Below are 14,180 nucleotides of genomic sequence, written 5' to 3'. Positions count from 1 at the left end.
GTCTACATTTACACAGAGTTCCTTTCTCTTTGAGTAAATCCCCGTTAGTCACCCTTTCAGAGAAAGATAAGACACTCTTCACAGTCACTTCATATTACATTTTAATTGCTCAAGTTTGGACAGTGGAGTATTTCTAGTCTTCTGTATTTACCGTGGCTGTGCATTCCTTTCCTTTTAAGCTATTAAAGTTGAGTAATTACCCACAAGCCCATGCCATGTTCACTAACCCATGCAGAAGCCTGCCAGTGCATCTTGTCTCTTAATTACAAATTTGAATCCTTAATGCATGTATGGGAAGCAAAATAATTAGACAGATATTTCCTCCATCTCTTTTCTTTACTGACGTGTGTGCAAATGCCCAAATGACCTGACAGGAGAGAGTGAGAAAAAAGCCTGCATATCATCTGCATATTATAAAGGAATTAGCAGCTTGCGCTGCAGCGGAGGCAGACACATCCCTCCACCAGCGCATGCTTTCTAAAGCTGCATTCTTCATTAGAATATCTGAACTGTCATAAATATGGTTCAGATTACGTTATTGTCTCATTATCTTTTCTTTGCTTTGCTGCTAATGAGCGGGACAGGGCAGCTAAACGAGAGAGTTCCGTTTACATTATTTGAAATGTGCCGTAATAATGCTCATTAGAGTGTTCTCTTTTTGTTACACAGTTGCTTTAATTAGATTTTCGTCTCCACTCCTTAATAAGAACGAGGGCATCCATCGCTAATAATGCCTGTAATGTATTTGTTATTACACGATGAGACAAGAAGAAAAAGAAGTGAAATTATTTCTCTTTTTAAGTGTCTCTTAATTGAAGGAGGCTTAATTGGATCTTGTTTGGCTCCGTTTCATTTCCGATGAGTAATCGACTACATGAACAATGCCCTCCTCCTCCTCTACCGCCTCTCCTCCACCTCCACCCACACACCCGCCACTGAGCTAACCTGCTGTTCTGTACTTCAGCTCCTGTAAATTCATGGTAATGCAGCTCACACACACACTTTACCAGGTTAGTTTAGACCAAACTTTCAATGACACCTCATGGCCCTCTTCAGCTCTTCACTATACAGTCGTGGAAAAAAGTTTTCGGACTCCCTTAAAATTTTACACAATCTCAAATATTATCATGAAATATTTGTGGAAAAATCTTTTTTGTGTTTCAAAAGGTGTGGCTGCATTAGACAGATACAAACAAATACAAATTATATTTTTTTGTTTATTGATTACAAGAAAAACTAACAAAACTAAATTCTTGACAGTTTCAATATGTCAGTTCTCAACATTGTCGGTATCAAAGTCAACAAATAACAGAGAATGTTTTCAAAACTGAACAAAAAATAAATAAACCATCACATCATCAAATTAATATTTAGTAGTCCTGCCATTGGCACGTAGTAGAGCTCTAATCCTGGTTGGCATGTTCCCCACGAGCCTTTCATACTGTTGAGGGGTAATCTTGTCCCATTCTTCTTGAATTACTGCTTTTAATTCTTCTAAATTCTTTGGTTTATGCTTTGAAACAGACCTTTTGATAATCCACCACAGATTTTCAGTGGGGCTCATGTCCGGGATTGAGCTGGCCACTCTAAGACCTGGATACTGTGCTCCTGCAGCCAAGTTCTACTGGCCTTGGATGTGTGGCAAGGGGCATTATCTTGTTGAAACATCCAGTTTTTACCTCGACGGAACAGTGCACGTGCAGAAGGGAGCATGTGGGTTCGAGAATGGTACAATACTTGGTAGAGTTCAATGTGCCGTCACAGACAGTGAGATGACCAACACCAGCAGCACTCATGCATCCCCAAACCATGATACTGCCTCCACCATGCTTGACAGTAGGTACTGTACATGCTGGAGATAATGCTTCGCCTGGCCTTCTGCGTACCCTCACATTAGTAGGAGGAAGATAAAGCTGGAAACTGGACTCATCTGACCACAAAATCTTCTTCCAATTCCTGACTGTCCAGTTCTTGTGTGCCTGGGCCCAACGACGCCGGGCTAACCTCTGTCTCTCATTGATCAGGGGCTTCTTGATAGCCTTGTAGGACCTTAAGCTATGATCTAAAAGTCGGCCACGTACAGTGCGGGTGGAACACTGGACACCAGTTTGGTTTGACCACTGCTGCTGAAGCTCCTGTGATGTCATTCAGCGTTTTTGCCTGCACATGTGGATCAGGATGCGGTCATTTCTTGCTGAAGAAACCCTTGGACGCCCAGATCTTGGTTTGTCTTCCAAGCTGTTGGTTCGTCTGTGTTTCTGCAGAGTGTATCCAACTGCTGAAGGACTGCATCTGCACTTCCTGGCTATCTGGCGGCAGCTGTACCCTTCCTGGCTGAGAATCTTTATCTTCAGGCGTGTTTCCTGCGTTAGGTTCCTTGTTTTAGCCATTTTTGTGTCTGAAGAACTTTCAAATGTGCTGGCTTTATGTAGACACGAAGCTTGGCAACAAAAATTGCTTATGTATTTTATGGAACCAATCAATTTTAAGTTTTTAATGGCTTTTTTAGGATTTATTTAGTATTTTGGCTGTGACTGTACTAAAAGAAATTGCACTTGAAGACCTAAGAGTGATTCTTAATGCAATATTTCACAAATGCATGGGGTGTCCGCAAACTTTTTTCCACCACTGTATTTAAGTATTTAAACTGTGGCTAGATGTCAGGGTGGGATTCTCTACAACCATGTCTTCTATCCATTGGTCTGGAGCATTGGTAGGCAACCTGTGGCTCTTTAGCCCCATCTCCAATGGCTCCAAATTTGAATACATGGAAATGAACACGAAAATGAAAAACGGTTATTTTTGAATAATTTAATTTTCATTTATCATCATTGTAGGCCTAAAGTGATTCTCACATTATCCAATTGTAAAAATGTGTAACCTACAGGCCTACAACAACTTTAAAAAGTGTTATAATATTTCATCATCTACATTGTGAGTCATAGCTAAGTCTACAAAACTATGACAGATGTGTTTACTTTCGCTGCAAGGTACCAAATATTTATAAATATTAACTGCAGAGTAGCCATCTAATGGTAAAACATAGTAATTAGACCTATAAGTAATGTTGATAAGCTAATTCAGAATTAATAAGGCTGTGTTACCTTTATTCTAAGGGTTAAATATATTTTGCAGCTCCAGAGAGATTTAATAAATCTTTTGGACCAAAAATTGCTCTTCTGGTACTTAAGGTTGCTGACCCCTGGTCTGGAGTGTCACCTGCACCTGGCATCCATTACTGAATGGGCCTAATGGACACAGGCCCAAAGTGTCAAGGGGCCCCCTAGTCTTCACCTGCAAAATGTCACTCAAATCAACACGCAATGACCAGGAAGAGACTCAAAATGACCAAACAAATGCACAACAAGACAAGAGATGCTAAGAAACTGCAAAGAAACACAAAATAACTATGAAAACAAGCAAAACAACCATATAGAGACACAAAATTACTTCAAAGAGACACAAGCCAACAACACGGAAACCCTAAACCACTTAAAGATGCCTTACGACTACAAAGAGACACAGAATAACAAAAATGAGGCAAAACCACCACAAACTTGGTGTGTCTTGCTCCTGTGTAGGAGAGGTGGTGGGGCCTTTCACTTACCTGTGCCAGGGGTCCATTGTTTCATAATCCACATGAATCCACAATAAGTTGTAGACAGTTATTTGAACAAGTGAATGTAATGCAACCTATATGAAAATATTATAAGCATACATATGTATAAATGTATATTAATACTAGAACTTACCAGACTTAACCCTTAGTATATGCAAAACTATTTTAAGACCATAACAATTCTGACAGCTAGTGAAGATGTCATGTTACAGGATAAGTGGGTAATAAAGTCTTCAAAATTCAGGTAAGAACGCACATTTCCAGCTGAAACAATCACCATTTTGTTGTTCTGTTCAGTCTACACAAACACTATCACACTACACTGTTGTCACTCTCCAACACATGTATCATCCCACTCATGCCACCACATGGACCAGCAGCAGTGGTGTACAGTCTGCTGGTATCACTAATAGCCTCTCTCAGTGGCACCACTATGTCTCTCAAACAAGCCCAGACTGCACAGAGAGGGCTGCGAAGGCAGACAGACACAGTGGAAATCAATGTCAATTGTCAATGCACTTCAAGGTCACATCATCCTAGTAATAAGGATAAAGATTCCCGAGGAAGCTGACACTCTTCACAACTGGTACTTCAGATGGAAACTGAAATTGGGGCAACTTTGATAACATTTTCTGACTTTTTACTTTGCGATTTTATCCTCTTAATTAGTCTGAACGTATATTTTGTTTTCATTTAGTTTTGCATGGTAAAGTAGCTCTCTTTAGCCTACTCCAGCTAATGGTTTGTCTCAGGTCTTGATTCAGTCATCATTTCTCACCTCTGGATGGAGTTCTAGTCAGTGTTTCATTTGTTTTCTGCCAAGCAAAGAGAGCTCAAGTAAAACCAGTGCAGATTTCATCATGTTACAGCTGTATCTGTCAGAGGTCGTCACCATCAACACTACTTCAAAGCCAAACCTGCTCTCCCCATCTGCATCCATCAGGAGCTTAAATCAGAATGTGTGTACATTTTCTGGCCTGTTAGATTCCTCTGAGGCGCAGTTTGTAAGGCACCCTCACTGTTTCCCTGCTTCCAGTATGCAGTGACAGGACAAAGAATGTACTGTACTCTGATAGTGATAGTTTGGCTACACGAGTAATGTCGGATGTAAATGAAAAGCCCGTCTCTCTCAGTCACACCAAACGTTTGTTGTTCCAGTTTACACTTTTTCCTTTTTCCAGTGATATTTTTAGACGGCGAGCACAGCATGACCTTGTTTATTTTCTGTTTCCTCACAGGTATAAACATTTCCTACAGGACCTGGCTGCCAACACAAGTCCAGACAACCCAGAGTTCCAGCAGCTTTCAAGTAAGTGTCTTTTCTGATGGCGCTGCTGCCTCAGTAATCATTTTACTGCATTTCAAGGAAAATATCTGCACATTAACCTCGAGTGCTTTTATAGCAGAGCAGCGTGTCTGGAGCTGCATGCTCAAATTTGCACACGTGTGAAGCTGAGGTTGATGTTGTTGTCACCTCTTCCTCCTCCAATCTGTCAGGATTGTTGGGGGGTTTGTCAGTGACAGCAACCTAACAACAAGTGATGAGCGTGTGGCGATGTGCTCTGCATCACTAGTCACAAAGACTTTGGGCTCGCTCGCAGTGGAACTCTTCCCTACCTGTGACAGGCAGTTTGGAGCACGGGAGAGTTAAGTAAAGCTGTACAATTATAGAATGTAAGGCCAGTCCTCCAACAGCAGGGAAACAAACAAACAAAAAAAAAAAAACAGCCAACCTGTGAAGACTTTCATCTCAGCAGTCAGACTCTGTCATAGTGAAAGACAGCCCTCATTATCTTCATTTGAGGAACAAAGGAAAGTGCTCTCTTTCCCTTTCATTCCTCATTTGTTATTGTCACAGCAGCACTTGGCTAGTAGAGAAATGAAAGCGAGGCGAAGCTCAATATGCGTGTAAGTTCTAGTTTGATGTGGATTTTGACATAATTAATTGGGAGCGGATCAGAGGATATTAAGCGGGAGCTATATTAATAAATAAAATCTTCAACATCAACACGAATCCCGATAATGACTAATTTCAATCGTCAAATAAACAGCGAAACTGACTCAAGTGAGAATGTACACAAGGAATTATTTATGTGTATCAATTAAAATCTCATTGCTAGTGTGCTGCCTTTGCTTACAAATTAAAACAGCCCCTGACTCTAAGATGAAGGTACATATCTAAATGTGCTCCACCATCGCCTCTTCCTCTTCTCATTAGAGATCCTTTTTTAAACTCTGCTGTTTTTTATTGGGGGTTGGGTGTGTGTGTGTGTGTGTGTGTGTGTGTGTATGTGTGGAAAAAGAAAAAGAAAAAACGTCCTATAGTCAGCCGGGTTGTATTGTAAAGGGAATTATTTAAAAAAGAAATTCCAGACAAATCACATTGTATATGATTAAGCAAACTAGCAGATAGAATCACAAGAGGCTTTGTTGTTGTTGTTTTCTCTTGTTGTGCTGCTCTGTGTCAGTTTGATTTCCTCTTCTTTGTTTCTTTTCTTTCTTTCTTTTTCTCCCCACCCCCCCAAGCTCCCCTTTTCCCCTCGCAGTGCATTCAGGCTGGATTTAATTGTTGTAATTGCAGTGCTTCAGGAGTTTTCATCAGCCCCGACACTCTAACGCCTGACTCCGCTGTAGTAACCATAACCAAGTCTGACCTGACGCAACTCTCCAACTCTGTCAGAGATTTAACAATAAAAGTTAACAGTCCTCATCCCGTGGTCAAACACTGTCTAAATAGTGAATAAATGGAATAAAGAGCTGTAAGAAGTGGAAGACGTCTTCGGAATGTCTAATGGGCTGGATGTATTATTAATGCCTCGGCCAGAACTCAGCCCAAGAATACAGTAATTAGGAGTTGTTGTTTTTCTAAAGCAGGCAATGGAAAAATATTCCAAACACGTACAACAAAGGGAAAAAAGTCTACACGGATGCCTTGTTTGGTTTACATTGTAATTGTTGTGAAGTTAAGCGAGCCAATTAGGCCGTGATTATTTTAGTGTAGACAAGTCGCCCTGAGGATCAAGTTCATCCGCTGAGTTTCAGTGCTCAGAACAAAAGCAGAAAAGTTGAGCTTGAAATTAGAATCCATCTGTTTGTTGTTATTTTGGACACGTTAATGATGTAGTTCTAAATGTTTACAGCAATTATTATGGCTGGCACACAGTAATTGGGTGCTTCTGTCTATTTTGATGATTTGCCTATTTGTTCTGGTTAGATTTTAAAGCCTTGTACTAAAAAGTAAGGAAGGTAGTTTGTGAAAGAGTCCTTGACATGCAGAGAGATGTGACACAATACAGTTGACAGATTGATTGACTTACATTGGAAATTGTTCAGTTCTGATATTCTTTTGATTGACTGAGTGCGGCTGGGTATTGTTCCTCAGTACATTTTGATTACTGGCTTAAAATATGTACGTATGCATATGTTATGTACTGAAAGTTGGTGCTGGCCTGCTTTTGGGTAGCGTTGAATAAGATATTCACACCAGCACTTTGCTCATTTTGTAAATCCCCAGACACACTAAACTGACATAACAGAAAAACTTGTGGTGACAAAGGCAGGCTGTTGTGTTGCCTAATGTCACCTGTGTCCCACCCTAAAATTGCACTTAAACTAGGGTGGCCAGATGAGAATGGGTGGGGTGGGTGCTTTACTGTCATGACATGTCAGCTTCAGAGCATGTGAGCAGAGCGGAGCTGAGCGGGGAGCAGAAGGATTTTATGTTGAGCGAGGAGCAGCCATTTTTTTTAAAAAGGTGGAGCGGAGCCTTATCTCTCGCTCCAATTTCGCTCCGGTCGCTCATGCCCCACCCAGAATGCATCTTTGCACCTGCGCACACCCACACTATTTTCTTTCAAAACTATGGAGTTTACTGTGTACTTCAGAAAAGAAACTGAGAAGAGAAGCAGCGGTACCTTGGAGAACGGTCCCTAACTGTGGCGAGAGGTGAGAGGGCTTTGGAGGTCGGCCGCTTAACCTGGTCCGTCTCCTCCACACTTTGACTTATTTCCACCCATCCAACAGCGGTACCGTGGAGAACGGTCCCTAACTGCGGGGAGAGGGGAGACGGCTTCCCTGGAGAATCTACCAAGCTCATGTTTTATTTGTGAATAGAAGATTACAGATTAGGGTAGTACAACGCAGTTTTTTTGAGCGGAGAGGTGAGCGAGTGGAGCGGGATAAAATTTTGATGGGGTGGAACGGAGCGGAGCGAAGAATGCGCAGAACCGAGCGGACGAGCGGCGCAAAGTGACAGGTCTGCGAGCGAGGAGTGGAAATTTTCACTTGGTCCGCTCTGCTCACATGCTCTGGTCAGCTTCATTAAAAGCATAGCTGCAAGTTCAGGCAACAATAGATGTAAAAACACACAGAGGCAATACATCTGTGATCGGTTCCCTGATTTAACAATTTTTTCAATATTTTCCTCTTTTCCAATTTCTCGTTTTATTTTATGGAAGTGATCAATGTAAGTGCACTTGTCCTTTAAACTCAATAAAAAATAAAAGCTAACAAAATAAAAGACGCCTGGTACATTCGTTACAGGCCTATCAGTTTGTAGAACAGTGTTGAACAGTTAGAACAAAAGGCTGTACTGTAACATGTAAATCACTCCTTCTCGTGGCTGCCTGCTCTTTCCCTGTCCTCGCGGCTGCAGCTTGCACTCTCTTCCTCTGCTTCATCGCCACTGCTGTATACAATTTAAAAACTAAAACACCCATAATTCATGTAGGAACTGCTGCAGCCAATGTGCAGCCGGCGGGAGCTGCAGGACGACTCAATCACCATGATCAGTTTTTTTTTTTTTATTATTATTTATTTTTTTAAAGATATGTTTTTTGGGGTATTTTTAGCCTTTATTTGACAGGACAGACAAGCGTGAAGGGGGAGAGAGAGAGGGAGTGACATGCAGCAAAGAGCCACAGGCTGGAGTCGAACCCAGGCTGCTGCAGCAACAGCCTCGTACATGGAGCGCCTGCTCTACCACTAAGCCACCGACACCCCACCATGATCAGTTTTTAATGTTTTATCAGGCAATAACTACTCCAGACTCTGCTCTAGTGTCATTTTCAGGACAATTAGGGCAGGATTTGGGATTCGGGACAACTGCTTGGATTTCGGGACTGGCCTGAAATTTTCGGGATGTCTGGTCACCCTAACTTAAACACAGCGCAAAGACTACAGCTAACAGCCAATTAGCACAAACATTCTTAGCCTGCATGAGGGTAAATAACTCTCTATACCAGCAGGCTGTGGTAGTCTGTATTCAGCAGCAGGACAGATTCAAGATGCTAGTCAGCCAGGAAGCACATTGACAACACAACCTGATGTTGTAAGAACAAGGGACATGTGCAAACAAACAATAACACAAACAATTACGAACTGTTTCTGCTAAAGAGCTCAATGGCTAAAACAATAATCTTACCTAATATAAAAAGTTTTTTTTCATCTCATGCCCTCTTGAGTTTGTTTGCTCTCTTCACTTTTGTTTCTCCTCTTGTGCACTGAGCTGAACCACCTTTCTTGCACCGATGGTCTCTGCCAACTCTGCCATTGATTCGAAGTTAAATCGCCCAAGAGCAGCCAAGATTTGTTAACTGGTGCCAACCGTGTGAGATACACCGCAAAACCTAGCCACAGGCGTCTACCAACAGCCCGACATAGACCGACAGCTAACTGATGGCCATTGATGTTAAACCCAGGTTCATTATTTTTTTATGCCTCCGCACTGGCAGTAGCCATGGCTGGAGGCATTATGTTTTCAGGTTGTTTGTCCCAGCCTCGTAACATAATATCTCAAGAAGGCTTAAAGGGAATTTCCTCAAATATGACGCAGACGTCCACTTAGACTCAGCAATGACCTGATTAGATTATGGTGATCAAAAAGGTCAAGGTCACTGTGACCTTCTGTCCATCTCATTCTCGTGAATGGGATATCTCAAGAATGCCTTGAGTGAACTTCCTCAAATTTGGCACAACTCATCCGCTTGGACTCAAGGATGAACTCATTGGAATTTGGTGGTCAAAGGTCTGTATGACCGTACAAACATTTTTGGCCATAACTCAAAAATTCTCATGTTAACGCTGACAAAATTTCACACAAATGTCTAATAGGATAAAATAATAAAGTGATGACATTTTATATCCAAAATGTCAAGGGTCAGCTTCACTGTGACATCATAATGTTCTGCAAAAACAGTTCCCTGGCTATTACTCAGTGTCATAACTCAGGAACAGACAGAGTGGCATCTGGTCAGATACTGAACTGGTGACTCTAATCTTGGATGTCCATCTTGCAGCTTCCTTGCAGGCAAAAATTCAAGTTGCTACATGTGAAAGAGGGGTTTTGTGGAAAATAAGCTTTCACTTAGCAAAGTAACTTATGAAAAAATCATCCAAACTAAACAACAAAATACAGTGTTTGTGATCTTCTTCCAAAATAAATTGTATGAGCAGGACAGCATTATTACTCAGTGCCTTTCAAAATCACAGATACAAAAAAATGCATCTTCGCTTTTTTTTTTTTCCCCATCTGCCACAGGTATGGTTAATGTATGGTTGGATGAACAAGACACGAAATAAGTTGCTGGGCAACCTCCAGGGCTGAAAAATGCAGTCATGGGTACCAAAAACTGCAGACTAGTCTAATGGCCACTTGTGGCTGACTTTAAAAGCGAGTCTATCCCTATAGATCCCAATGTTAAAATGCCCAATTAAGGGCCACTTTGAGTGACAGGTGGATCACGTCTGTTGACAAGTTGCTACCACGGCGACAACAATGGTTAGGTAAAATAACCATGGCCGGATTCAGGGAGTATGGGTGTAGCCGTAGCCATAGCTATTTAAGTGTGTTTTCATGAAATGAACATTTCAGTCGCCTAAAAACGTCTTGTCCAGCATTTGTTTGTACTAAAAGACCCTCTAAGGAGTCAAATGTTAAGTTTTTCTGGTAAGTACATTTTGTTTTAATGGTTTTTCACTAGCAAAAATTAGCATTAGCATTATTGCAGATAACCATAGCTGTACATGCACCATATTAACCTAGCCAGCAGCTAGCATTAGGGTTATCTCCACCCTCTGATTCAAGTATGGTCACTTCTGGTTCCAAAAATCCAAACTCAAGACCACAAAACTGAAGACCACAAACCAATGGGTGATGTCCTGAAGGCAACATTCATTATTTTATAAAGTCAATGGTTAAGATTAGGGAACAATGGTTAAAAGAAATCAATGTTAACTGATAGCAGGGAACAGAAAGCAAACCATGTTCTCCTGTATCAAAGTCACACGTAGCAAAACATTCAGGAAGCAGATTCTTATTTAAAGCTATGCACTAACTGTCACTTTCACAAGTTTGATTGATAAACGCTGGTCATATCAGGTGATTCATGTTAATGCAGTAACTAACTTGATTACAGGCCATCAACTTGTATCTGGTTTCAGTGCTGCCTGCAGCCGTCTGTACTCAGGCAAAGATCATGTCTTTGGAAGAAACTCAACATTGCACCTCTGCTCTACAACTGTGAGTGTTTCTTTAGCTCCAACAGCTGCAGGTGGGAATGGTTTGGAGGAATATAACTACTTGGAGGAAAATAGGTTTATTGAACCAAATGAGCTTTGCTTATTGGGGGCTGCTATTGTTTGCATACTGTTACAGCCTCATAGCTCAGCTGATTTACAGTAGGGCAATGGATTATGGGCTACAAGGGCTGCTGGGGTGGACACCAGTATCCCTCTAATTAATATGACCATGCTTAGGCGTCCCTACACACACATTCAAACACAGTGCACAGCCCAGCCTGACCCACTCAGCAGACCACTGGGCCCAGTCAGGACTGTTTGGGTATTTTAATTTGCACAGCTAAGTTAAGTTCTCTGCAAGAGCCCGCTGATGAAATCAAGCAAAATCAGGCTGCGATGCCGAGTGAGTCACTAAACAAGATTCCAACTGCTTCACAGATCGCACTCTGTTAGTTACCACATTTGGGAACATTTCTTTGAAAGTAAGAAAATGAAAATATTTGCTGACGTATCGTAATTAGAACTCTCCTTTATTTAGTATTGATCACTGAAGTCAACGAAGTTTATTTAAAGATGTGTTGTCATCAGGGGAGGGCTCAGAAAAGGGTGTATGTACTGTAGGCGTTAAATGCATTTGCATTCTGATGGCTGCAATAGAAGTCATAATCTTCCATAATCTTAAATCCTTTATTATATATTATATATGTCGTTTTTATTGCAATGTACTTGCATCAGTGACATTAAATGGTCTCAAAATGACGGTAATATTGTTTATCACAGTTAAATCCTGGACAATATATTGGCCAACAAATGTAGTTATTGTGACAGGCCTAGCAGTACATTTTCTGGACATCAATATCTGTTTTTGGCTTATTAAATATATCAAATAAATTATAATAAATAAGATAAGTATTCATTCTTGACAATGAAGTACTTCATCACATTGATGCAAACTGTCAGTTAACTGATGGTCTGATATACTCAGAGATATTATATGTTTGATCAGAAAGGATTTAATAACTGAGCATCCTCACATGTATGGTAATGTAGATGTTTGTGTGTTTCCTCAAGGGGCGGTGACTGCAATATGCGAGGTGTCCCAGCGAATCCAGAACAATAGCCGGCGCCATGAGAACCACCTGCAGCTGTGCCGGGTGCAGAAACTGCTGAAGGGGCGAAAGACGAAGGTGTTGGCTGCAGGTTAGAGCCTCTGATCACATATTCCTTTCATCTCCCCCAAGAACCACCTCCATCTCCTCTCTACCTCTCTCTGCATCTATTGCTCTTCGTCCTTTGGGACACATTGGGGTGGAGAGGGAAGCAAGAGAAATATAGATAAACTAAAGGGAAATTAGTTAGGATGGAGACATTCTGAAGGCACTCGCCTGGAATGCTTTAATCAATGGAATTCATTGGACTTCCTGCAGGAAACTAAAGTATTTTGCACATCACACCAAGCTCAATTTATTAATAGAGCATTATTGCATAGGGATGCCCCAATTGTCAAATTCTGGGTTAATACCAATGTTTAAAATAACAATTTGGCCAATAGCAGGTGCTAATAATTTTTGTTGTTGTTTTTTAGTATTTATCCCCCCTTTCGTGCCAGGAAAACAAGTTGTCACTATAAAAAAATAACTGAACTGTTTTAAAGTCATTCAGCTCTTATTACACTACCTTTGAGTGAGCACAACTTTAACCTTACAAATTCTTGCAGCACCTTTTACTGTTACCTTCGTTCTCATGAAAATCTTTAAAACAACATTCCATCAGAAGCCTTTTTACTACATATCATGAATCAGTAATTCCCTCTCTAATACCTATTTTATGTTGCTGTGAAAACATCAACAAATTTCTCTTTAGAACAATTCTATTTTCTCAAGTTTTTCACCCAAAACTACATTTTACAAGATTACGGTGAACGCATCATGATAATGTTATAATTTACCTTTGCACAATACTCATTTTTACTGAATAGTGCTTGAATGCATCACAGCACAACTCAATGCAGCCTTGGTTTTTTTTTTTCTGGCCACCAGCTTCTAACAGCTAGCATTTAACATTAATTAGATCTCTACCAGTGACCCCTGACACGACAATAGTGAGTTTACTGCATACTTTCATCCAGAAGGCATCCTACAAGACCTCTGTTTATCCCAAACATGTTTTTGTCGTCCTCAGGACACACATTAATCTTGAGCCCTGCTTTATAGCCTGTACAAAATTGTTGTGATACAACAGAAAAAGATCAGCCAAAACTGATCTTCATCTTCAATTTAGTTTCATCCACAGGTCTGTGGTGATTTGCTCTCTCGAAAATAACAAAAAATGTGCTCTGCAGGTTTTAGAGATGCAGTTACCCGCTGACATCAGTCTGATTAGTTGCACCTATGTGCTTAGCTCGTAGATGGTAGCTCAAACTCAAAGTACTTTGGTGATATTTTAATTAGGGCTGACCCAAAAAAATCAAAGCTTCGAAGCTTCGTTCGATGGCACGGGATTCGACTGTGGAAAAAAAATCCAAAGCTTCGGCACTTTTTTTTCCCCCTTTTTTTGGGGGGACGCCTTAAACGCAACACTAACCCCGTCAACGAGCCACAAGTGCACTCAGAGCACTCAGAGCCGCTCTGAGTCTGGTGTCAGAGACACTTCTGATGCTCTGAGTTGCGCATCTGTTTGATTGTGCTGCAGTGTGCGCCGAGGGTTTTAATTTAAGGTGCTCACAGCACAGACTCGGACGCACATAAGCGGAGCGGACTCCGCGAGGAGTGTCCGCAGTCATTCGGGCTTCCATAGTTGAGCGCACTTCCGCGTTGTAGTTTCCTGTAAAAATGTCCGTGAAACACTACATTACCCCCAATTCTTGCACGTTTTTGTCATGGTGATGTGAAAAATACGTGCCGAGCAGTCTTTTGAGTGACACTGGTGCGAGGAGCGGAGTCCGCGCGGTCGTAAAATCTGAGCTTTGCGCACACAGGGCTTGCGGACGTCCGCTTTTAGTCCGTGCGGACATCCGTGGAGTCCCGACCCCCCCCCCCCCCAC

General features: G+C 41.4%; 1 protein-coding gene across 5 annotated transcripts in view; it reads left to right on the top strand.

The window, feature by feature from the left end:
• Nucleotides 1-14,180, top strand: part of arhgef39 (Rho guanine nucleotide exchange factor (GEF) 39) — a 360,851-nt gene that overhangs the window by 310,656 nt on the left and 36,015 nt on the right. For all 5 annotated transcript variants that reach the window (XM_049567106.1, XM_049567102.1, XM_049567104.1 and 2 more), the window contains exons 6-7: nt 4,858-4,928; nt 12,209-12,337. In XM_049567106.1, coding sequence (XP_049423063.1) covers nt 4,858-4,928; nt 12,209-12,337 — 200 coding nt within the window. The remainder of the gene's footprint in view (nt 1-4,857; nt 4,929-12,208; nt 12,338-14,180) is intronic.

Source organism: Epinephelus fuscoguttatus, linkage group LG22, assembly GCF_011397635.1.
Source record: "Epinephelus fuscoguttatus linkage group LG22, E.fuscoguttatus.final_Chr_v1".
Classification (NCBI taxonomy): domain Eukaryota; kingdom Metazoa; phylum Chordata; class Actinopteri; order Perciformes; family Serranidae; genus Epinephelus; species Epinephelus fuscoguttatus.
The sequence above is the reverse complement of the archived record's forward strand: the minus strand, read 5'-3'. Positions and strand labels throughout refer to the sequence as shown.